Below are 25,158 nucleotides of genomic sequence, written 5' to 3'. Positions count from 1 at the left end.
CGCTCCCAGTTTAATATTAGGGCATTAGGCACTCTAGGTATCAAGTTGAATGATTGTACCCTACATCTGATTGGTTGGATGGGCTGGCAACTGGGAGGTTTGAAGTGCGGTAATCATTGTCTTTCTGTACGCCAAACTCGTACTATGTATATTGTAACGTCTTCTGAAGCAATTGTTTTTTAGTTCATATAAAAAGAATCTTTAAAAAACTATAATAATAGTTCCCTTCATTGCCAGGACTACTGGCGCATACTTTTACTTAAATTGTGTATGTATATTTTATGTGTGTGTGTGTCTGGGTTTATGTGGCAGCCTTTTAGTTAACCATTAGTGTATACCAGCTGCTTCTGCATATTAGGTGCTACCCGATAAACTGCTGATTTGTCTTCAGAACTTTGCAACGAGATTCGTCAAAAAAGAGTGTATTGGGGTTTTAGTGGGGAGCTGAATGCCATTTGGTATATTCGTAACGACGGTCTGCTTGCCCAGCGGATAAGGATAAGATGAGTTTTCTGTTTGTTAATACTGTGCTTGTTTTTGTTTTAGGATTCCATAGTCTGCTCTGCCAATGGACCTAGGTGGCATTGAATGGTAACCCCCAAGGCCCTCCGGAGCACGGTAGCAGCTGGGATGTTGCGGCAGAACGGCGGAGGTAACAAGCGTGGTTTGGGATTAGCCCGGTTTTCTACCTCAAATTTCTTCACCATCTCAAATACCACAAGCTGGGGAATGGGTCGCAGCACAAAGAGCAACTCCTTGAGTAGCATCAGCTCCAGTTCTGACTGTTACGACAGCGCAGTGGTTGATCCAGAGTACATCATGCTGCTGGTCAACGACGCCAGGAAATTCTCGGAGGTGCTTCTCTACCTGAAGGAGGCCTTCCTCTCTGAAGGTGAGCCTGCTACTGTTGTGCATGCTGTCCTTAATATCACTGGATCAGTTTTCCCCATGTATGTACCAAGGGATGGTTATGGTCAGTTTTTCCCAAAATGTGTATATTTTAATGTTGTTGTCTCCCATCCCAGGAGTAGGTGTTACATGTTTGGGGAAAAAATTCTCACGGTTGTTGCTTTTTATTTTTTTCTAATTGTGAAGGAAGTTATTAATAGAATCCGATTGGCCGAGAGTCATTCTTCGGTCTAACTGATCATGCCGTGTGTGCAGTGATCTGCTCAGTCCAGTGAATCGTTTCTCTGCAGCTTTTTTTTGTATAAAACATGTATAAGAAATCACCTTGTTGATTGTGTGTGTACTTTAAAAAAAAATTGCTGCAGTTATGGTACAGGATGAATAATCAGCTGGTGAGTGACCGAAGTGGAATAATGCATGCACTCAAGTTACTGTTTTGCAACATGAGAACCGCAGGTTCAATTCCTTGTGGGTGCACATAGGCTTTCTGTCGCCTGTTGTCAAGAAAATGCTGCAATGTTTGATTTGAGGATTGGTAACACCGGTTATAATGATGGTTTCAGACTTGTGCGTTAAAGTGCAGTGCAGGCACCCAGTTGATGTCGCTTCACTAAACCATAATTTTCTATGTAAGCTGTTGACTGATTGAAGCAGGCAGAGGTCACACCGACTGTTTCCTCTTTCGTAACACCCTACAGCAGTGTTGAGCACCTCCTACTTTGTTCTCAAGTCATTTGTGAAAAGCCACTCCCAGTGGTAGTAGACAGGCTGCCCTGATGAGTAACTTTTGGTTGCAAGTCTATTATGCTTGGAGAGTTGGTTGGTTAAGTCTGTATCATAGAAGACATTTGTTCCTACTTCTATTCTACTCTGTATCCATTGGTGCTGTGCTCATTAATTTTATCTGGCAATCGCCATTATCCAGTCATGACCTCTGTTGCCACACTCTTCTCTTGGGCACAGAAGATGGGTTGTCCTGGCCAATTTTGCTCTTCATAAACTTGAGACACTTGAGCACCACTTTTGGCCACTTATTATGATGATAACTTTTAGGTAATGCTCCATACCATACTTTCAGTAGGTCTAATCGCTGTAATGAGCAGATATTGCTGTTAGCCCATTGATGTTAGTCAGCTTGCCCACCATGGACAGATGAAAGGCTAGGTCTGCCTTCCTTGCAGGGACTCCAACTCTTGGTCTTCAGATCCCTGATTGATGTTGTGAAGGCAGTTGGTAAGCTTTTTGTTTCAAATCTGTTTGAGAAGAAAGAGGGAAGAGAGGGGAAAGAAAGAAGAAAAGCCTAGAGGGAGAAAAGGGGAAAGAGGGGAGCACATTGGAAAACATTCCCAAAGATCGGCAAATAAAAGCATCAAAAACAAAAAAGAGGTGCCTCTCAAAGCTATCATCAAGAGCATTACCTTGGGGAATTAGGGGGGGTGGGAGGGGGGGGAGAAGGGAAGAGAGGCAATCCTGCATGTGAGAGGGGCGTAGGTGGTGAAGAGCCCCAGCTGGGGGAGGTGGCTGTGTGATGTGTAGGCATGAGGAGTCAGGCGTCCTGGGTCCAGGAACCGACCCCCTGCAAGGGGAAGTGAACATATGTGAAGGGGAGTGTAAGATCTTAGAGAAACAACTTCATGTAGCTGAGGTATTAATCAGCGTTTCTATTGGGTCCCCAGAGTCTGGCCGTGTCAGCAGGGAGCATGTTAGGTGTAAGGCCCGAAGCCTCAGGGGCTGGAGATGGGCAAGTTTGTCAAAATATTTAATCAGTGGTTGTCAGAGTTTTGTAAATTTAGTATCATGAAATGTAATCGTGCCGTGAGTAATTCCATGGCAATGGTATGCTACAGGCGAGTGAACCAGACGTTCACTGGAGGCGTTTCAGCCTTCTTCCAGTATAATGCTATGATTTGTTTAGCAGCGCCGAGCATGTGCAAGCATAGAGGCCAATCCCTGCGCATCATGGTAAGTAGGTTCACTGGCTTGAGGCCTAAGATGACTTTGGACGGGGCTTCGGGCAAAGGGTAACCAAGCACCTGTTTGATGTGGCTAAGTACCTCTTTCCAGTAGGTGGTCAAAAGCGGGCCATGCCACCAGATGTGGAGAAAATCTCCCACAGCGCTCGTGCAGTGCCAAAAGGTAGGGGAAGAGTAGGGAAACATTTTGTGCAGTTTGTGAGGGGTGTAATACCATTGCGTCATAACCTTGTATGCAGTTTCCCTCTGAGAAATGCTGCGAAAAACCCTTGGGATGTTGCGCCATAGTTGATCACATTGTGAAGGCGTTAATACTGTGGAAGTATCGGATTGCCATTGTGACTGGTAGGTATGTGAGCTAGCATGGGGGTGTGCTGAAGAACTTGGTATGTGCGAGAGATCAGGCCCCTAGAGCCATCGAAAGAGCGCACCAGCCGTTCAAAGGGGGTAAAAGGACGGGTGGCTCCCTGAGTGGAGGATGACGCCGGTACCCAGTGACGAAGTTGGAGATATTGTAACCTAGCCCCCTCAGAGAGATGAAGGTCCTGTTTACATTGTTCAAAGGATTTGAAGGCAGCTCCCTGGATAAGGTCCCGAAGTGTCCGGCAGCCCCCATCCGACTAGGCCGAAAAGGTATGTAAATGCAGGGCGGGCGGGAAGTGTGGGTTGCGTGTTATAGAGGTGTGAGGGGAAGGGAAAGAGGTGAGACCCCTGTACAATGCTAACTTATCCCAAATATCCAGGACAGTTTTTGTTGGGATGGCCATATAAGCACTGCACGGCCAAGCCTCCCATGGGAGCCTGGCGAGATCCCATATGGGTCTGCAGTCTACTGACCTATCCATATGAAACCAAACCTTATTGCTTTTCCACGCAATCTATTGGGAAATGAATCGCCAGTGAGAGGCCCAATAGTACTCCATCAAATTGGGGCATGCCAGTCACCACCCTGTCCCTCGGAAGCATAAGTATTTTATTAGAAAAGTATGGCCGTTGCCGCCCCCAGATAAAGGTAGTAAGTTCGCGCTGAAGATTCTGGATCTGGTGCTGCGGAAAAAGGTGTGGGCAAGGTTTGAAATAAATACAATATTTTCGTGAGCACCGACATTTTAACCACGTTCAGGCTGCCCAGCCAAGAAAGGGGAAGAGATTTCCACATTCGCAGCTCTTCCATAACGGCCTTTTTACATTCTTGCCGATTGGCTTGCGACCACGTGTTCAGGTTAGGGGTCAAATTGAGACCTAAGTACAGAATGGAATTGGATGCCCATTGGTACGGGACCAGGGATGGAGTACGGGGAGCTCTGAGTCAGGGATTGTGAGATTCAAGGCCCACAATTTAGCGTGATTAATTTTGAGGCCAGAGACAAGTTCAAAAGACTGGAGCAACCCATGATGGGCAGGTAAAGAGAAGTGTGGGCTAGACAATATGAGGAGGAGGTCGTCCGCGAACAGAGCTATTTTATGGTCCACTCTTCCGTGAACTATGCCCGTAGTGTTAGGAGATTGGCGTATCAGGATGGCAAGAGGCTCTACAACAAGGGCAAACAATAAGGGAGATAGGGGGCATCCTTGTTGGGTGCCCCTATGAGCAGAAATAGGGCCCGTGAGCTGGCCATTGACTCGGACCTGGACTTGAGGTGAGAGGTAGAGGGAGCCATAATCCTGGCAATCATTTGGGGTCCTAAACCTATTTTATGCAAGACTGCCCTGAGAAAGGCCCAGTCCACCTGGTCAAATGCCTGTTCAGCATCGAGTGATAATAAGCACTTGGGTATATTCCAGTGATGAGCCTTCCCGATCAAATGCGCGATGCGCGGGACATTGTCCGTGCCCTGCCGATGTCCGATGAAACCAACCTGATCTGGTTCGATAAGATGTGTAGTCGTTTGGCCAGAGTTTTGGTATAGAGTTTGAGATCCATGTTTAGAAGTGCGATGGGGCGGAAAGAGGAACATAACATAAGATCCTTCCCCGGTTTGGGAAGCACTGCGATCTCAGCCAGCTCCATCGAGGTGGAGGGTCCTAATCTGTGCAACATGATGCTGTGGCCACCTCAAGTCTGCCGACTGGTGCACCAGGCACTGCTTCCAAAACAGCGTTACAGGAAGGGTGTTAGAAGAGGATGGGGGAGGGTGGCAAGGTTTAAGATATTGGGATGTGGAGGTACGAGTGAGTTTGGACGATAAGACTGAGATGGATGTATGACTTGATTTCATATAGAACCAGCTCCATTCCATGCTTGCTTTACAGAGCTACAATTTGAAATTTTGGGACGCACCACATTTTCTTAAATAAGCCACTGCAAATATACCTCATTTCCAGCTATGTAGCATAGTAAAGCCAAGTTTCCTTCTGCTAACTCTTAAGCGAATTTCCAGTTAGCACTTTGCAGACAAACTGCATCTGGCAGCATCCATGGTTTAGCGGTTGTTCAGGACAGACCATCTGTGTCACCCTACATGGAACCCAACATGCAGTTCCTAAGAGGTTCAGTGCAGGAGGACACAGTGGAACCTACAGAGAAAGCAGCATATATCAGTTCTCAAACACAGACACGCTGCAGCGGTGCACTCACCCCTCACTGACCTCTACTGGTGGCTTCCTTTGTACCTGCACTTAGACTCAGGGAGCCATGTGCCACAGAGTAGGCGTGTCATAGTGTATTTCCTGCAGTTCTGGCAAGAAATACCGAACTATGCAAAGAAATGCAGCCCAGGACTACTGTCTTTCCTCCCACAGTTGCACTGCTTAAGAGCTGGCCTCAGGGAAAAATATCCAGCCTGCCCCATTCCACCACAGTGATCCTCCCAGCCCTCACAGAAACCCTTGCACACGTTTGAACAGTGGCAACGAGGGAATCGGTCAAGTGCTGAGGCCCCCTCCTAACAAAGCACATTTTTTAATGATCATTTTTTAAGGATACAGTGTCCGGGCAGCAGAGGGCATCTGCTGAGTCCTCTTAAAATGGCATGGGATATTGGGGCGAGGGGGGAGCTGTACACAAGAGAGCATGACAACACGTGTGCTCCCATAGAGTACTGAAATAAAAAGTTCCCTGAATGTAAGCAGTGGAAGAATACAAGTTATCCAATCGGAAGGGTGGCAGAGAAGCTGTGGTCCATGTCGAGGACAAAGCAGAAGAAGAGTAGGAAAAGTAATTGAACAAGACGCAAGCAGATTTGATCGAAATAAAATTCACCAAATGTAAGTAAAGGGCTCGCCGAAAGCGCTCGGCGAGTATTGGCATTGTCCGCAGTAGGTTTTTGACCACTGTCAACGAAGAGACGTCCGTAGGTGAGACCTAAAAGCAGGAACCCTAGAAACCTTCGATGTCCTCTATTGAAAGTTATTGCTTGGTGATGGAGGGGACACTGGGGTGTATTCTAGTTTCTTTGAGATCCTTGTCTTGAGCAATTTATCCGTGATTTTCCGCTATTAAGTGGCTTTGCTGCAGCAAGTGTTTACTCTTTGTGTAGCTCTGCTTTGGCTTCCTTAATAATGGCTGCGGTTATAACCGGAGCGTGAGGTGTGACATGTGAAGTTCCCCTTCTCTCATTGCTGCGCACCCAACAGTGAGTCATATCTGGAACTATGCCAGCAAACCCTGTCCCTGGGCAACTCCACTGGGCGAGGAAGTGACTGTCCACAAAGGAATGGTGTACCACGTGGGCCCTTCGCAGCTGGGCACTCTCTACCGATATCTGTTACTGTTAACCTGAATTGTATTGTAGCAGAGCTGAGGCAGCCTTTTATACTTGATCTTGGTATATCTCGTCTCAGTAGGATGAAAGGTTGGGTCTGTCCTGCATGAATGTAAACCTGTTAAGAGCAGTTTTTGCACAGATTGTATGGTGCAAGTTATAAACTAGTTTTTAAAATCTACTCTAAGTGCAACAAGCATCGAGAGCGTTTGGTTTATGGTGCGAAATATGTGAATCATGTATTGCGTGACCGCATCAGTGGTTATACAACATTACTTTACCTGTCCCCACTGTGGCTTCCAATGCAAATAAAGTGAAACCTCTCTAGAATTTTGTCTTACGACTGCCTTTTTATGGATAATCATGCAAGGGGAAAATGGGAGTCGCCAGTGTCTTTCAAGTAAACATTAGCTCATAGCAAAGGTCTATTTTAATGAGAGCGACCCGATTCAAAATATAATTTATCCGGTGTTCAGCTTACACAAGCATGGCTTGTTTAGCTTGTGCTAGTTCCTCGTCAAAGGCTAGCCTGCATTCTTAAATACATTTACCCATGTGTAATATATCCTGAGAAGGTAAAACTATTACTCCAGGGGCCGAGTATGGGCATTCTGCGGCGAAATACTCTTAGAATGTTGTGAACTTCCACCAGCACAATGCTGTATGGGTACTCTCAAACCTTTTACCCATCACATCCTGCAAACTGACTGCTTTGTACTCCAGTTAAGGGCAAAGGTAAATACATTTCCAAGGTGGGAATGGGAAGGGACTACCTGCAAAACTGGTGGAGGGGAAATGGTTTCTGTATGGGGTGCAGATGGAGTAAATTTCCCTGTAGAAGAGCAGCCGCATGAATGTAGTAATTTCCCTCTTCACAACATTGTGTACAATTAATATTGTAGTATTTGTGTACTCGAATTGCGTTTATATGGCGCTTACTACCCCAGACGATGCATTGGAACTCTTAACAGGTTGTAGCACTCTACTCTGGTACCCAAGACCAGTGGTTAATAAAGTGGTTATTTTTGGCTATTTGTATATTGTTTTCCTATATTTTTATACGGCCAAAGAGACCTCAAGGTGTTGTCTATGTGGTTAAGTTGCATCTCTGTTCTGCATGGATAATGGTATCCTGTAGATAGTGGGGTAGTGGGAAGTATTTTGATCTCTTATGTTAGGTTCGGATGCTTGCTCTAGTCATCTTGTGGTGAACTTGTAGATGCGCCTGTTCAGAGAAATGTAGGAGAGAGTCATATTTTCAGTTTAAGTACATTAGAAGGCCTTCCCATATTTGCAATGTGGAATTTGCAATAGATTTTTTAGGAGATCATTTGGAAACCTTTGCAAAATCTTGATTTTTCATAAATCAAGGACTTGCATTTGTTCTCCCTTTTCTTTAACTAATTGCTACTTCAGTGGGCATAGGCCCTTTCAGTTACACAAGGCAGGCTTTTCTTATTTGAAAGGTGAATATTTGCAAATTCTCAACGGTCTGAACGGTGACCAAAGTTTAGTGTTTGGTATATTTTCTAAAGTCCTAGGGAGCTCAAGGGACTAATTTATACCCACTTTAATTTTGCTGAGTTACATTTATTCATTAAGAGTCTGTCACAAAGCTTCATCTGTAAAACATTCGTCTTGCGAAATTAAATAACATTTCTATGTTCTTTTTTAAACTCAGTGGATCATTTGAAAGTTCTCATGTAATTGCTCAGATTCTAAACACTAGTGACTGTTTTAGGTCTCCCCTTCCTCTGTCCTCCCTAATTACTTCCGGGAAAGCTACCAGAGCAGAACTTCAAAGAATGCTTCTCTCCTATTTGTGACTAATATTAGAACGAAATGATCAGCGGTGTTTTCAGTTCTTCTTTCCAGTGCCCACTCCCATTTCTTCTTCTCTTGCGATCATCGGATAGCCCCCCTCGCTTCATCTGGGGTTGGTGTGTCTGCTCAGTGTTGCTCGTGGGTCTGCTTTCACTGTCACTCTAGGTGTTTGTTCATCTCCGCCTTCAGATGCTTCCTTCAGTGTCTACTAGGAAAGATGAAACAGCCCAATGAACACAACAAACTGTAAGTGAAAATAGGGCGCGTTAAGGAGATGGGTGCACATCACAAACTGCAACAAATTGACCACACAGCCTTGCGGACGAAACACAAACTTGCTAAAAAGAGAGCCTACCTGATCACCCCTCCTCCAACCAACCATGAACCTTTAGTTCAACTTCTCTTTTTTTTAACTTCTCATCTCCAATGTAAACTGCACCCCACACACCAATCTATCAATGCACCATCCCTTTTATCAGCTCCTTGCTACCAATCCTAAATGCTTCGCTATGAAATTATCACCCAGCTTCCATCTCCTACCCCCAGATGGTCTTCCAAATCAGTAGTAGAGGCTAGTGCCAGACCAACTTAGTGCTCACCAAACCTTCCATACAGTAAAAAACATCCCGGAGGGAGCTTTCCTATCCCACAACCCGCCGTACCCCCAACTTGGCACCTTACAACTTTCCATAGCAATAGAGCCAGACTTTCCCTCATATCTAACAGATAAAGCTTCACACCAATAAATGAGAGATGCACTCAATACTCCTGAAAAAAATTGGTACACCTTGAAGTGGATCTCACCATTCTGAAACCTTGCAATACCTTTGTGCATACAAAAATTCCTTATTTCCCGGTTTACTTCCTGCCAGTTCCTATCAGCAGCAACAGACCTCATGGCCCCGTGCCCCACTCTGTGTAATCAGCTCGGTCAATACCACCATCATATCTGCCCATTAACGATTCAGATCCCTAATCCGTGCCTCATTTTTTTCAATAAACAATGCCCCGTAACCGAGCAAGATAGTTCTTGCGAAAATAAATCTATATATCTGCACGACCCATCTCTTTAAACAACTCTGCCAAAGTCTGCAGTAGCTGGCTCCAGGGCGTGCTCCCCTCCACACTCCCAATGAACCTGTGCATTTTGTTTCAGAAAACCCCTAATGTCTGCTGAGGGTGCTCTGCTCTGGCTGCCCATTTAGCAACAGTGGCTGCAAATGCACACCTTAGTCATCTGCTGCGCCAGGAAAAGAACCTGAAACAAAAAAGCGATCACAAATTGTGATATAATTTTGCTTCAAGTATAACTCCCATTCCGGATGTATGGTTTGATTGCCATCCCATAAGGCTCCCCTTTGTCTCTCTGAAAACTGATACCTCTGTCACTGTACCAAAAGTCTTTCCCCAGCAGATTCAAATCCCCTTAAACCTGGAAAATACTGACCAGGATACCATTTGCATGGACAAAACACTGTGCTTTATGCTTCAAACCGGACTACATCCAGCCAAACGGACAGACTACACAACCTTACAAATCCATAACTGAATCACTTTCCCCCTGGTCCATTTTAGACCTATGAAAGCAGACGCCAAGAAACCCATCTTTGTCCATACCATTCTTTTTAACCAACTCCATCCCCCCATTACACCTTAAGAGTTCCGAGACCATAAATGTCCCCTAAAACAGCCAAAACCTGCATTAAGCAATAAGGCCTACTCCCAAAGCACACACTATCTACGGTCCCGATAATCCACTGCAACACATGAATTGTCCTCGGCCTTCTTCCTTTCTCCTGCCCTTAAAATCTCTAGCCCAACTCGCCAACCTATCTTCAACCCTGTCTTAATTCCCGAAGGCTCATAGCCCTAAAACAACTTACCATAAAAAGCTATACGCACCATTTTATACAATATTGTTACAAGAGACAAACCTTTGAAAATTAATGACCACAGAAAAGCGACTACTTCTCTCGTCTCATTTCAAACTTACCTGGACCGTTTGTCCTTCTCACTCCACTGGCAGCTAACTTCTGCCATACTAGTCTATAGCTATGCTTGGTAGAGGGAGCCAGCGGCTTTTCAATTAGCTGCACCACCATCACCTCACATAGCGTCACTGACATCTCCATCTTGTACACGTCCGCTGCCGGCGCTAGCACACAGTACCTCTCCACTGTGAACGACACAATGCATCTGCGACGACATTGTTAATTTCTTGATATGGTGCTCTCTGTACACAATATAATTATGCGGACAACCAAGTTCAAAAAGTGCAACAATTGTATAACTGGTTCCCCCTGCAGACTGCCTATTTGCAATCTGAACCACCACCGCATTTTCCAAATTAAAATCAACCTATCGGGCATCGAATCTATCAGATATATTTTTGTACTAGTGTGATATTTTTAGGTGTTTGTTGATTTTAGAATAGTAAAACATGATGATAACCAGTTGACTGCAAGCTTGTATTGGGCATAACATGTAACCAATCATACAAAAAGTTCTCCCATTTCCAGTTGGATACCCTTACCAGCTCACTACCAGGATGGTGAGTAATCAATTAGAATTGTTGCGTCTCTTCGAAAGCCACTCCCCGAATTTGGAAGGATATATGGTACAATGATTCAATAAACAGATTTGTTTCTTGTCTTAGTGTGGCACTGAAAGCTGACCCGCTCCTTTAAATAACCTCCTGTAGAAAAACACTATACTTAGTAAATGGTTTGCCACCGTTGGTCAGAGACTAAAAGTAAAATGAGAATTTTTAAAAAGAGGGGGAGCAGCACATTCAAAGTGAATTTCAAGCCGTCCGGATTCAATATAAAAACGTAATCGAAAAGAAACATGAATATTTTAATAAATGCTGGTCCCTTATGACAAAAAAATGGTTTCTGGTGCTACAAGGTTCCTGTTATCCTCAACCATCTTTATCTAATGTTATTCCTGAAGATGCTTGAGGAGTAGTTTTAGATTTGTGTGGATGGATTTGAATCTGCCCGCAAATTTTGATTATGTAAGCGAGGATACATTAGTATTTTTTCTATCTATTAATTCAATAAAGAACATAGTCTGTTCATTAAACTCAAATCGAGCTGGCGGCTTGGAGAACCTGCTTGATGCAATAAAGTCAAACACTGATGGATAAACTTCCACTTTATGCTAGTTTTTCCATTTGAAGACAAAAGGAACAGTGAATAAACCAGAATCTAGTTTGCTTGTGTTCCGGTTCAGGGAGGACCTATCCTGGCAGTTCATGCTGGGCTGTTCCCATTGAGGCAGGGTAAAGACTGATTTACATATGGCTGGGACCAAACAGTTGCACTGTGTGCAATTTAACGATGGACTGGGATGTGGCCCGAGTAATTATCAGTGGCTGAGATTAATTCCAGCATTCCATCCATAATTTTTAGGTCGAGCCTGGGCAGCGCATGTGCTGCTCTGCAAGGCATGTTGGATTCAGGGATAGACTTGCAGCTCCGCCTGCTCTCCGCCGATCTTTACAATTGGCTGCTGTGACTGTCCTTTGTAAATGTTGGCGTTTGATTTGTTAATGGGTTTATTTGTCTCTCCTTAGTACTACCCTGTCTTCTGTTGTAACCTCCCATCAGGGCTGATGTGTCCTTACGGTATAGCTTGCATTAGCCCTTTGGGAGAACTCTTTGCTTAAGTAATCGAAACAGTACTGATGGAACGTCAGCTTTAGCAATGGCGGATGCTTTTTTTTTATGTATTTGCAGTGCGCAAAGCGCTCTCACTTTACCAATGGGGCCACTCGCAGGACGGGCTGCACAGCTTGCCCTAATCGCAGTTTTTTTTTTTTTACGTCTGTTAACTTAAAAAAGTAAAAGTGCGCCATATCGTGCTTTCACTTTAATTGTGGGTGTGTGTTAGAAATGGGATCCCTGGCTGGCCAGGGCTTGCGCCAAAGTCAGTCCGAAACCACCACTTCCACGTCAGGGCAAGGGAGTTACACGCCAAGATAACCCCTGCTCACCCCCTTGGTAACGTAGCACGAGCAGTAAGGCTAAACTCTGAGGCAATGTGAGTTAAGTGTTTGCGCGCGCACCCACAGCAACAACACCCAAGGCCCACCACAAAGGAAACTCCACACAAGGTTATATATAAAAATAGCCTTTGTATTACACCAAAACACATTAGATAGAAACACACACTTTACAATGTGCCAACAGGCACGGGCAGAATTTACAGGGGATATGTACAAGACAAGGCCACCTGGACCACTGTCAGGAATCAGCACTTTTAGAATTTAGCACTTGGTAGAATTAGCACTTAGAACATAGAATATAAAATCACTGTAGCACAAATTAGAAAATAGAGCACACAACCAGTAATCCCTGGTAACCGGTAAGTACCACCTACGTAACCCTAACCACCTTAGGAGAATATTGCGCAGGGAACCAGGATCTCCCTAGCAACACCTGTACTAGGAGAAAAACAACCACCTAAGTATCACCATACATTTAGGGGTATAGGCATAGGAACATTTAACACATGATGCATAAACATACATTCAGCGGTGTAAGGAAGGAAAACACATAATGCATATACAACACATTCAGAGGTGTGAGGGCAAGGCACATGACGCATAAAAACACATTCAGAGGTGCAAGGGCAAGGCACATGACGCATAAAAACACATTCAGAGGCGCAAGAAACACAATTGCGCAGAAATGACATTAGCCACCACCTGTGGCAGTCCCTAGGCCAACTGGCCTCTCTAGGGCTAGGACGCCCTGTGTCCCAGTGTCAGGGGGGCCCTAAACGTAGCAGCTGCCCACGAAGTGCTGGGCATCTGTGAAGAAAATGATGGGGCCAACTTGGGAGCCTCGCAGGCTCTAAACAAACCAACTGACTGTCCCCTGAGCCTCGCTGGGCTCTAAACCAACAGGATGGCACTCAAGAGCCTCTCTGGACTCGTAAAAGCAGAATGGCACCCTGAGCCTCTCTCAGGGCTCTAGAACAACAATAGGGGCCTGGGGCCTCGGGGCTCCTAATAAACAAAATGTCCCCTGAGCCTCGTGGGCTCTCAAAACAAGGACTGCCCCCTTTGCGTTGGAGGCTCTTGGGCTCGAAGAAAGAATGCGGCCTCGCTGGGGGAGCGACCCGCTGACTGCTGGGACTGCTCTACCCTCCCAGCCTCCCTCAGGAAAATCGGCCCTACTGGTTGAGGGGGCCGGGCACCGGCAATGCGCCCCGATGGCCTCCCTCTCGCTCTGACGGTAATGGGCACTCTGAGCCTGGCTCGGCTCTAAACAAATGACTGCCCCCCAAGAGCCTCTCGGGCTCTAAAACGAAGCTATGCCCCTGAGCCTCAATAGGCGCTTCACACTGGAGGGAGGGCGGGCACCGCAATGTGCCCGACGTCCCCCCTCTCTCTAAGCGACCCGTGCACTCACCGGCTTCTCTGTGCGGCGGCGGCTCTGCTTCTCCTGGTGCCGCAGGCGGGGCTCCTTCCCCAGGGGAGCCTCGCTAGGCTCCGGACGGCCGCTGAAGACTTCTTCTCGCCCCGAGGCTGCGGGGTGGGACTTACGCCCAAGCCGGGCTACCATTGGCTGGCCGGCCGGCCGGCCAACCACTTCCGGGTCGTCGCAGGCCGGGCTGCGGCGGTGATGCAGTAATAAAAGCGAGGTGGGCACTCGCTTGGGGGCCACAAAAATAGCATCAAGGTCCCTGGCGGGGTGGGCACCTGCCAGGGGACTTTAAAATCAGCAAGTATGCGTGGTCAATGCCGGGTGGGCACCGGCTGTGAACAAAAGCGCTCCCAAGCGCTAGAAACAAAAAATAAAGCGCTCTCAAGCGCTAAAGGCAAATAAAGCGCTCCCAGGCGCTCCAAGCAAAATAGAGCTCCAGCAAAGGTCTGGAGGCAGGTAGGGGGGCATGGCTGGGCCCAGAGCCAGTTCACTGGGCCCCCAGGCAGGGAGGCAATCCAAGTGGCGGTCCTCCTGGCGCCCAACAGTAACAGCCCCCCTCAGCAAAAGGATCCTGGAAGAGAACAAATTGTAAGGGGATACAGCCCCTTCTTATACAGTGAAACCCTTTGTCTTTGTGCAGGGTGGGGGAAGAACCAGTCGCAGCTGGTCTGGGAGCACCCTTGATGTGCTCAGCCCCTCACTCTATTCACTGGCAGGGCTAGGGTCATCAGATGCACCACAGGGGGCGGAACCAGCATTGTGTGGGGAAAGCCCAGCCCTATTCAGGACCCAGGTGCACTCCTCCCCAGCCATCAGCATGCTAATCTCCACACTCACCACCGGGCAGACCCATCATGACTCATGGAGCCTGGCATCCCAGCCAGCTCCAGCCAATCACACGCCAGCAACTTTACAGCACACGCACAGCCATGTCTAGAAGTGGCACTTTCCACACTAGACACATACACGCCACATACATCATTTCGCAGCATTCAATCACACGAGTCGGCACATACCAGACTCGAGCCTGCACACCCTACGCATCAGGAACTACCAGGGACACAGACATTCCCCATGCATTCCTATGGGAGGGCAGGCCAACCTTACTCCACGCACTCAGAGTGCGCACGCACTTTCCACTGGGACACAGTGAAAGTGCGCAGAACCCAAAAATCACCAGGTCACCATTAAAAGCAAAAAGTTTAGGGGTGAACCTGCCAGAAGGGCCAAGTCCAACAGCGTGCACCTTTCATTAGATTCGGATCGTATAAAGAAAGGGGCAAGGCCGCCATTAAAGTGCGGCATGGGGCTCTTTTACAAATCAGCATTTCTAATGCAATAGGTCTCGCATTAGCGAGAGTTTAAGTTATTGGCATTGTAAATACCTTTTATCTATGTTTTAAAAACCAATACATAAATGAAAGACATTGCCATATACAATGCCAATAGCTCAAACTCGTAAGTGCGAGACCTATTGCATTGCAAATGCTTGTTTTGTTTACTACAGTAACTAAACTAGCTAATATCAAGCATTGGCAGAGCCAATAGATTTGGCGTATTCAAGATCTATTGGTTTTGTCAATGTTTTTTTCTAAATGTTGCACTGGAGTGCGAGCTGCAATGCTACATAACTTAAAGTAAAAAAAAAAATTCAAAAGCAGTATATATTTTTTTCACTTTAGGCGAAGCATGTACAAACAAGTTAAAACTGTTATTTATCCTATACTTAATATGCAGCTTATATTTTTTAACAAATACCTGCATGTCAATGTAGCTAGCTGGAACACTGAGCATGGAGAGGCTGTGGCATTACGTCCAGAGCTGCTGACTTTGGAGCTGGGGAGCCAGTTATGAGTCTCTGTGCTGGCTCAACATCCTGTGATTCTGGGCAAATCACTTAATCTCCCAGTGCCTGTAAAAATGAATGAGTACTTATGTAATGTAACTTGTGCTCCAAGTTCTTCCAGTCGACTTTGCACTATATAAAACAAGCTATGATTGAGGAATGAGGCAACTAGTGACCGGAGGTGGGGGGGCTTTTGGGGAAGATGTGCAAATGTAAATGTGCAGGAATTTATATAGCGCAAATCACCAAGCGGTTTCTAAGCGCTTGCTTAGGGAACCCGTCCTGGTATTCCCCTGTGAGATAACCCCGGCAGGGTATCCGCAAGGTGAAAGCCAGGCATCCCGCCGCGAGGGGCCGTTGTGGAGATTAAGCAAGCTATTGCCCAGAGTCGCAGAGTGTGAACCCGTGAATCGAGTAGGCACCGGAGCGAGAATTGTCGAGTCCATGGACATTTTTTAGGACTCAAGACCCCGCCGAGCCGGGAATTGAACCCTGGTCCCGGGCTGACCTCTGCTTCCAGATCTGCCTCCTCTAACCAGTGAGCCACACTTCTCCACATGCTTGCAGCAAAGGAAGTGAGGTGTTGGTATGGACTGGCATACAACAAACCGAGTGCAGGCGCTGGAATGTATATATTTTTACAAACGTATTTTACAAATGCACGGCCAGCGGAAGGACACTGGCTGCCAGAAGCAGTACTTCTTCCAGGCACCACATCAAGGACCAAGACGTGAAACAGAGCAAGAAGCTGCAGGCAGGAGGAGGCGCTGACCAACAGGAAGAAAGGAAACAAGAGTGACGTGGTATTCAGCCAATGGTAAATAAAGGTAAGCAATGGGCGGGCTCTAAGCCCCATTTAGGATTATTTTCTTTTCATTACAAGAGTTTTCACTAGCACAGCGCAAGCTGAGTGTAGGCAAAACCTAAAAAGAATGATCCCTACCTCCCCAAAACTAGGGTAATTGGTTAAATACATTTTTGCATATCCAAATATCTATTAAATATTTTTAAAAGAATGGACTGATGATAAGTTGATTGCAATTGGCTGGGGGCTTTCAGAGAGGTCCATTTGACTCAAAATTACTGGTTTGCGCTCTGGGCTATTGCACATATTACTACTGAACAAGTGGAAAAATTGTACTGCTGCTTTGTGGACTTAAGTACAGCATGTGATTTGGTGGTGACTAAGACTTTGTTGCAGAAGTTCAATCAATCAGTCAGGTGTTTGTTAACTCACCCGTAAGGGTCTCAAGGCGGTGGGGGGGGGGTGTATAGCAGACTCCAGTCCATCTGTCGAAGAACCAGGTTTTGAAGTTTCTTGCGAAGATGGGGAGCGATGTTGTCTGTCTGAGTTGGAGCAGCAGGGCAGTCCAGGCTCGGGCCGCGAGGAAGGAGAAGGAGCGGCCTTCTGATCTGGTCTTTCTGGTGTGGGGAACCACAGCGTAGAAGAGCTGGGCAGATCGTAGGGTCCTCTGGGGTGCGTGGAATTTGAGTGGGCTGTTCAGGTATGCTGGTTCGGCGTCGTGGGGGGCCTTGTGGGCGTGGGTGAGCGAGTTAAAGAGCTTGAGTATGCAGTGCTTTATTATTCAAATTGGGCACAGGTTGAAATTGGTTTTAATGGTAGTCTGGCACTTAGAAATTTGGTAGGGAATGGCTTTAGAGAGCTCAGTGTTTTAGCCATCAGTTTGTTTGCACTTTATTTGACTGATTATCGAGGAAACCTCTTAATATCCAAATGCTTTTCCCTGAAGATTGCTGGCGTGCATGTCCCATTCAAATTTTATTAAAAAAAGGTTTTATGTAGTGCGGACATGACCACAGGGGGGATCAGAGCGCTACACAATTTAGCAATCACGAAAGGTATAAGAGGAAGTCACAGAAAACCAACAGAACAACATACAGTCATCACACTCTCATAGAAACTAGCGTGTCCTCGAGAGCATTGGAAGCTAAGGCAGAAGTTTCTTCATTAATATCGCTTTAACTTCCTTTTTGAAAAAGGCAATAGAGGGATCTAGTCTGACTTCAGGGGGCAGGAAGTTCCATATTCTCTGGCGATACCCGAGAAGGCTCGATTGTAAGTTTTGTTTTTATGGAATTTCTGTGATTTGAGCAGTAATATGTTGGCACTTATAGAGGATCTAGAGCCACCTGAGAGCTCCAGTTTTTGAGCGAGATATATCGGGTTGTTGAAATGAATGGCTTTGTGGGCAATGCATGCAACTTTCAGTTGTGTCCTTGCTTTATATGGGAGCCAATATAGGGATATCAGCTCAGGTGTGATATGATTGTTTCTTTTAGAACCTGTTATGAGCCTTGCAGCAGAGTTTAGAGCGGCCCTAAGTGGAGCCGTCTTCGATCTAGAAAGGCTACAGAGAGTTGTGCTTCCATAATCTAGCTCAGAGATCACTAGGGCTTGCACCACAACCTTTAAGTCCTTAGAGGGGAGGAAAGATATTGTTTTCCTTGAGATGTTTAGTTGGAAGTTCGCTCCTTTGGTGAGTGCACTAATGTGCTTCCGCATGTTCAGACTCCCATCTAGCATTATTCTCAATGACTTGGTGGAATCAATGATTTGTGGTGTGCACTTAAGAGCTGTTAGTTGATTCATCCATTCTTCGATGACTGGGGTGAATAAGCGGAATTCCTTTTTAAGAGCGTTTAATTTCAGGTGGTTAAGTGTCAGTCAACTTTGTGTTTTCTGTAAAACTTAGTTTAGGGACCTGATGCCTTCGGGGGAGGAGACCTTCAAGTACAGTTGGGTGTCATCGGCATACATGTGATAGTGAATGCTGGATAATTTCAGAATTTCTGTTAAAGGCTCCATGAACAAGTTGAAGAGAGTGGCTGAAAGCGCCAACCCCTGTGGCCCAAAGTGACCGGTGAGGGATGAGGCAAAGACTGGTTTACCATGAATCTTTGGGTTCTATTGTGGAGAAATGAGGAGAACCAGTTTAGTACAGGCCCAGAAAGCCCCATCCTGTGTTTCCAACAGGTCGATTAGGTTGTCGTGCTTAACTATCAAAAGCTGACGATAGGTCGAGGAGGATCAAAAGGCAGGATTCATTCTGATCAAGCATTCTCGGCTTATCGTCTAATATGTGAGTTAGAGCGAATTCCATGCTATGACTCCAACGGAAACTGTATTGGAATTGGTCTAGAAGTCGGAATTGATCAATGTGGTTACAAAGATGGACATAAACACATTTGTTGAGGAACTTTGCCAGCATAGGAATGTTGGAAATTGTGTAGTTCAGGGTGATCTGTGGATGTTTTTTTTTTTAGAATAGGGGTGACCTGCCTAGACTTTAGGCAATCCGGAAAAGCACCTTGCAGTATTGAGGCATTGACGATCTTAGTCCAAAGTGGGAGTATGGAGGCTCTGATCTCAGAGAAGTTTGATGGTCAGGTGTCGTTAAAGTCGTTAGATGTTTTCAGAATAGTAAGAGTTTTAAGTATAGTGCTTTCATCCTAAGTTTTGAATGTGCTCCAGGAAGCGTTGTTTTTTGGGGGGGAAACCTGTACAGGGAGGGTCACATCAGACCAAGGAGGAAGGAGGGTGTTGGGAGGTGTGACTGACTGGTACTCCAAGGCTGACGTAGTTCAGATTTGATTTTAGTTGTATTTTCAAAGAAGTCGTCAGCAAATTCTTCTTAGGTAGGCTGCTGACCAGGACCCCCTGAAGAAAGGTTAGGTTGACTGTTTGACGCTTGATGAGCTCAAACTATTTTTTTTGGGTCGTTTTTTTGCTTTCTCAAGTTGGTTTCTGAAATAGCTACCTTTAGAGCATCTAATGTTTTTGTTGTACATATTTCTTGATAATCTCAGCTGGTTGTGATGTTTGAGGGAGGGTGAGGATCTCCACAATCTTTCAGCTAGTCTCAGATTTCATCTTTCTGTATTTAGACTACCATTGTACCAAGGTTTGGTGACCTTGGAGGACAATCTTTTTAGCTGTAGAGGCGCCATTGAGTCTAGAACACTTGTCATGGAACGGTTATAGTGGTCTGTAATGTCATGGACATCCAACATGTCCACAGGAGGGGGGCAGGATGTTATCACTGAGGGCAGTCCGATCACACAAGTTGATGTTTCACAGGCTTCTTTTCCAGTGTCTGGGTTTCTTAGGCTTTATTAACTCTCACAGAATCTGAGATGAGGAAGGTGATGCAATTGTGGTCTGTCCATTCACACAGGACGATAGATTCAAGATGAATGGATTTGTCCTTACCGATAACTAGATCTAAGGTAGCTCCTTTGATGTGAGTAGGGCTGTCGCAAATTTGGATTAAGTTATGGTCTACCAAGAAGGATTTAAGGCTATTGACTGCCGTGCATGTCATTCCAGTGGAGGTTGAAATCTTCCAGGAAGCTCTAATTGCCTTGAAGTTTTGTGTTAGATGATTACTCTTGCTTTGATCAAGACACCCTCAAACAGACGTACTGACAGAAGGGCCAGCTGTTTCACTACCGACCTCCAAGCAGACCTGCCGGGGACTTGAGAAGAAGTGGCGCCACGAACAGACACCAGACAACCACACTGCCCTCAAGAATGCCAGCACCACCAACTCATTCGACCTGCCAAAAGGACCTCCTTCAAGGAACGCATCGACAACAACGCACACAACAGCAAAGAGTTATTCAACATCGTGAAGGAACTCGCCAACCCCAGCTCAAATGACATCCCGCCATCACAAGACCTCTGCGACTCACTAGCTAACTTCTTTCAGCACAAGATCACAGACATCCACGACTGCTTCAACACCCTGACCCCCCCCCCCCCCCCCCCGACAACACAAACTCCGCCAGACTGGCCTCTTGCTCTCCTGGACCACGTCAACAACGACTACACCATCAAAATCATGAATACCATCTGCCCCGGCTCGCCATCCGACCCCTGCCCCATCACTTTTTTCAACAAAGCTAGCTCGACCTTCGCACCCCAACTCTGGAAGATCATCAACTGCTCCTTCAAGACCGCCACCTTCCCGGAGTGCTGGAAACAGGTCAAGATCAACACCCTACTCAAACCCAAGGCAGACCCGAAGGACCTTAAGAACTTCCAGCCCATCTCCCTGCTTCCGTTCCCGGTGAAAGTCATTGAGAAGATTGTCAACAGGCAACTGACCCACTTCCTCGAGGAGAACACCACCCTGGATTCATCCCAATCCAGATTCCGCAGCAACAACAGCACCGAAACCGCCCTCATCGCCACCGCCGCCGACATCAGGACCCTCCTGGACAACGGTGAAACCGTGGCCCTCATCCTCCTGGACCTCTCAGCCGCCTTCGACACAGTCTGCCACCACACCCTATGCACACGCCTCTACAACACGGGGATCCGCGACAACGCCCCGGACTGGATTACCTCTTTCCTCACCGGCAGAACCCAGAGAGTCCACCTCCCTCCATTCTGATCAGATGCCACCAAGATCACCTGCGGCGTTCCCAAAGGATCATCCTTCAGCCAGACCCTCTTCAACGTCTACATGGCACTGCTCGCCAACATCGTCCGATCGCACGTCCTCAACATAGTCTCATACGCTGACAACAGCCAGCTGATCCTCTCCCTCACCAAGGGCCCCGCCACCGCCAAAACCAACCTCCACGAAGGAATGAAGGCCGTCACTGAATGGATGAAGAACAGTTGCCTGAAACTGAACTCGGACAAGACGGAGGTCCTCATCCTCTGCTCCACCCCATTCGCCTGGGACGACTCCTGGTGGTCGACTGCACTGGGAGCTGCACCGACACCCACCCACCGACCAAGCTCGCAACCTGGACTCATCGCGATCCATGACCCAGCAAGCCAACGCCTTCTCTTCTTCCTGCTTCAACACCCTCCGCATGCTTCGCAAGATCTACAGATGGATCCCCACCGGAACCAGAAGGACGGTCACCCAGGCCCTCGTCGGCAGCAAGCTGGACTACGGCAACGCCCTCTACGCAGGGACCACAGCTAAACTCCAGAAAAGACTTCCAACGCATACAGAACGCCTCCGCACGTCTCATCCTCTACATCCCCCGCCACAGCCACATCACTGCCCACCCGAGAGACCTGCACTGGCTCCCCGTCAACAAGAGGGTCACCTTCAAGCTCCTCACCCACGCTCACAAAACACTCCACAACTCCGAACCAGCATACCTCAACAAACGACTCGCCTTCTCACCCCGAACCGCCAGTTTCGCTCCGCTGATCTCGCCCTCGTCCCACGCATCCACCGAACGACCATCGGTGACAGATAATTCTCTAACCTCACCGCTGAGACATGGAACACTCTCCCCATCCACCTGCGACCGACCCAGGACCTGCTGACCTTAGGAAGACTTCTCAAGACCTGGCTGTTCGAGCAGTAGCAGGAGGACATTGCCTGTCGTCGTCCCCACCCCCAGATCAAGAGTCTCTCCTGAACCAATTTTTTCTTGCACCCTCACCACACTAGGAAGAGTGACATCCAGTGCAAGACCCTCTCCTTCTATGACACCGTACTGTCCAGCACTTCTGGGGTGTTCACAAGGGTGACTCGATACATCAAATGTCTCCGTACCCAGTACCATTGTAGTCCATTGCGAAGGTCTTCAGTGCTTCATCAACCCTTTGAAGTTGTAGTTGCAACAGTTAAGTGTCAGAGGCGCAAGTAGAGTCCAATTTCGGGGAGGGGCAGGGGGCGGCTAATAAAAATTTCGAGAGGAGGTAATTCATCCAGCAATCAACAGAGTGAAGATACAGGGGCTCTAAGAAGGGGTGAAAGAACAACAAAGCCTCATTAACAAGTAAATGGTCTTTTAGAGACCTGTGAAGTGCTCGGTGCGGCTGTGTGCGCGCCCGGGAAGCTGTCTAAGCCTGGACTGACACACACGACGGGTGGGGGGGGGTGAAGCCCTTTGAGCCCAGTGGGCGTTGCACGCCTGTTAAGTGGGTTCTGTTGGTGCAGGCAGACCCAGGGCTTTAAGTGGGATGAAAAAACTGGGGGGGTGCCCCTCAAAGAGGCGTGGCCAATATAATTAAGGGCGTGGATTAAAACACATAAGCTAAAAATCTGTGCTTAACGTCTTATGCTGCCAGACTTCTATTTTGCTCTGTCTGTCATTGCATACAGAAATATGATACAACAAATAACATCATACCTACAACATGTTAGGACTATTGGCTTTGTCAATGGTTGTTACTTTCATAACACAAATAAGCAGCAACTGTGGCTTGTATATAATATTGAAAAAGCTTCCACTTAAAGCCCTGGTGACACCACGACAATGTTGCTGCTCCTGAGTTTCAAAAATAAGGGAAATCCAGAGAGAAAATGACTCTCTAAAGGATGTCCCCCTTCCCCTACAATGCTCACCTGACATGAGGTCATGTCGTAACTTCTCCACTAGTGAGAAGTGAGCAGTGTGAGCAGCGCACAAGATGTGTCTGCTGACACTGCAGTCCGGAAAAAACGGACCGCCTGTGCCAGGGCCCAAAACAGAGCCCGATAGAGACCCGTTTCGAGGCCCCCTTTAAAAAACTGCCGTTGCTCAGCTCCGTTGAGACCCGGCCCAATTAAAGCCCTGGGCAGACCCTTGTACAAGCCTGTCGGAAACGTGATGACAAATCATTGTCAGCTAGTGCTTAGAGTTCCTAGTCACATGGTATACTGCGTGGACTCTGCCCCGAAGGGACCTTTCCCAGATAGACCTATTGCTTACGTCCTGTTGGGGAGAAGCATACATTTATGTAGATTACGGAGGATTGCTGTTGCTGCTTAAACACCTTATCTTTACGGTTAGTCCATTGTGAAATAATTACATTTTAGAACTAGTCCAGGCATTAGTGTCCTTGAAGGTAATAGAAGTTGATTCCTGTCAGCGGTTCTCAATGTATTGGGGCTGTTTTGCGCATTTCTTAGTACTTGAAACTAATGTTTAGAGGAGTCCGCTCAGTACCCACTGCTTAATCTCGCCACATAACTCGGCTTGGTGTAGCTTTGACCTCGGAGCCTTTGTATATTTTGCTTTTTATGGGACATTATTTACGGAGGTGTTTTTTTTTAATATTAGCTAGGTTAACAACTGTGGCGTTGCATAGGATTCTGAGTAGTGGGTGTTGCCGTAAAGTTTTTTCCGGTCTTTTAAGTATTTAACTGAGGGATTCTGATGTGTTAATGTTTAACTTTAGGGAATGTTCATACCTAATGTCGATGAGAGGGTTTGGGAACATGAATCTGGTGTATCACGTAGCTCCGAATATTGTGAAAGCACGAATTAATAATGTAATATTGTAGTGTTCTTTTCCCCATTTTAAATGTTACATTGCCTGCTATTTTTAAGAGCATGTTAGCGCCGTGTTGTGTCTTGTTGCTGAATAAGAGATGTCACCTCCATAGTACGTGATCGAAGACTGAGTTTAAAAAAAAAATAACAACTTTGGGATTCAAACCTGTGAGCATGAGGTTAAACGCAGATAGATCCCTTGAGTATATAGATGCATTAGTCAGCTGAGCAGTCCGGCCTAGGTTATGGTGCAGGCTAGTTCCTTTCTAGTGTATTTCCTTTTTAACCTCTTGCGTTCTAATTGTAGGTGGTCTTCCATGGTGACAATTAGTGTAGTTCACTATTTGTTGTTAACATTCTGCACGCTTTTCTTTTTTCAGTGTTTTTTTTAATTTCCAGTGGGTAGCTACCACAGAGTGTGTATTAGTGCATCATTTTGAAGAAAAATTGCACATGAACTGGCTCATTTAATCACAAAGATAGTTTACAAATATACGATTTAGTGGGGAAATGAAATCTGAGACAGAGGCTCTTCTATGGAATACAGTCTAATAGAGTGTATACGTTTGTGAGATCTAAAGGAGACAGCTTTTCCTATCATGTTTGCCTCTTGAATTTTGTTGTAAATAGATTTTCCTACAATTCAGCACATTTGTCCGACGTGAGCCAACTGACAAATTTTGGGTGTCTTATATTCACTTTTTCTTTTGTTAGGTTTTGTGCATTAGATAAAGAATGTTAAGCTTAATGATATCTTCTGTACTAAAAAAATGTTTGGACAGAAGCTCTTATAAAATAGACTATTTTAGGATGCCTGGACGCCCCCTGTCTGTGCACTCCCCTCTCTCCACTTCACAGGTTATGGATAAAATGTGTCTGGATCTCTGCCCATGTTAGCATTGGCTTGAGTTAACTAGAGCACCAACCACTAATTGCGTGGGTGGGGGGTCGCGTGGGGAGTAGGAAACTGACCTATAGGTATTTTACAAGGTGGCTGTGTGTCTTCAGCTCCACATTTTCTCACATTGCTCTTGGGCTGAAATACCCTTTCAAGTAATTATAAGAGGGGTTCAACCCCCTCCCCAAAAAAATAATCTCTGAAGCTGTCGTCCACGTTTTGGATATTGTAAGCACTCCTAATGGACATTGGCGGGTTCGATATCCTCGGAGACCCACAATCTGGAAGGCTTTCCAGCTCTCTGTGTGATATTTGC

At 46.5% G+C, this 25,158-nt stretch overlaps 1 protein-coding gene across 1 annotated transcript in view; it reads left to right on the top strand.

The window, feature by feature from the left end:
- Positions 1 to 25,158, top strand: part of ARHGAP29 (Rho GTPase activating protein 29) — a 341,359-nt gene that overhangs the window by 20,148 nt on the left and 296,053 nt on the right. Inside the window, exon 2 of the mRNA XM_078640938.1 lies at positions 547 to 892. Within this exon, the coding sequence (XP_078497064.1) occupies positions 589 to 892 (304 nt within the window). The 5' untranslated portion in view covers positions 547 to 588. The remainder of the gene's footprint in view (positions 1 to 546; positions 893 to 25,158) is intronic.

Source organism: Lissotriton helveticus, chromosome 1_1, assembly GCF_964261635.1.
Source record: "Lissotriton helveticus chromosome 1_1, aLisHel1.1, whole genome shotgun sequence".
Lineage (NCBI taxonomy): Eukaryota > Metazoa > Chordata > Amphibia > Caudata > Salamandridae > Lissotriton > Lissotriton helveticus.
The sequence above is the reverse complement of the archived record's forward strand: the minus strand, read 5'-3'. Positions and strand labels throughout refer to the sequence as shown.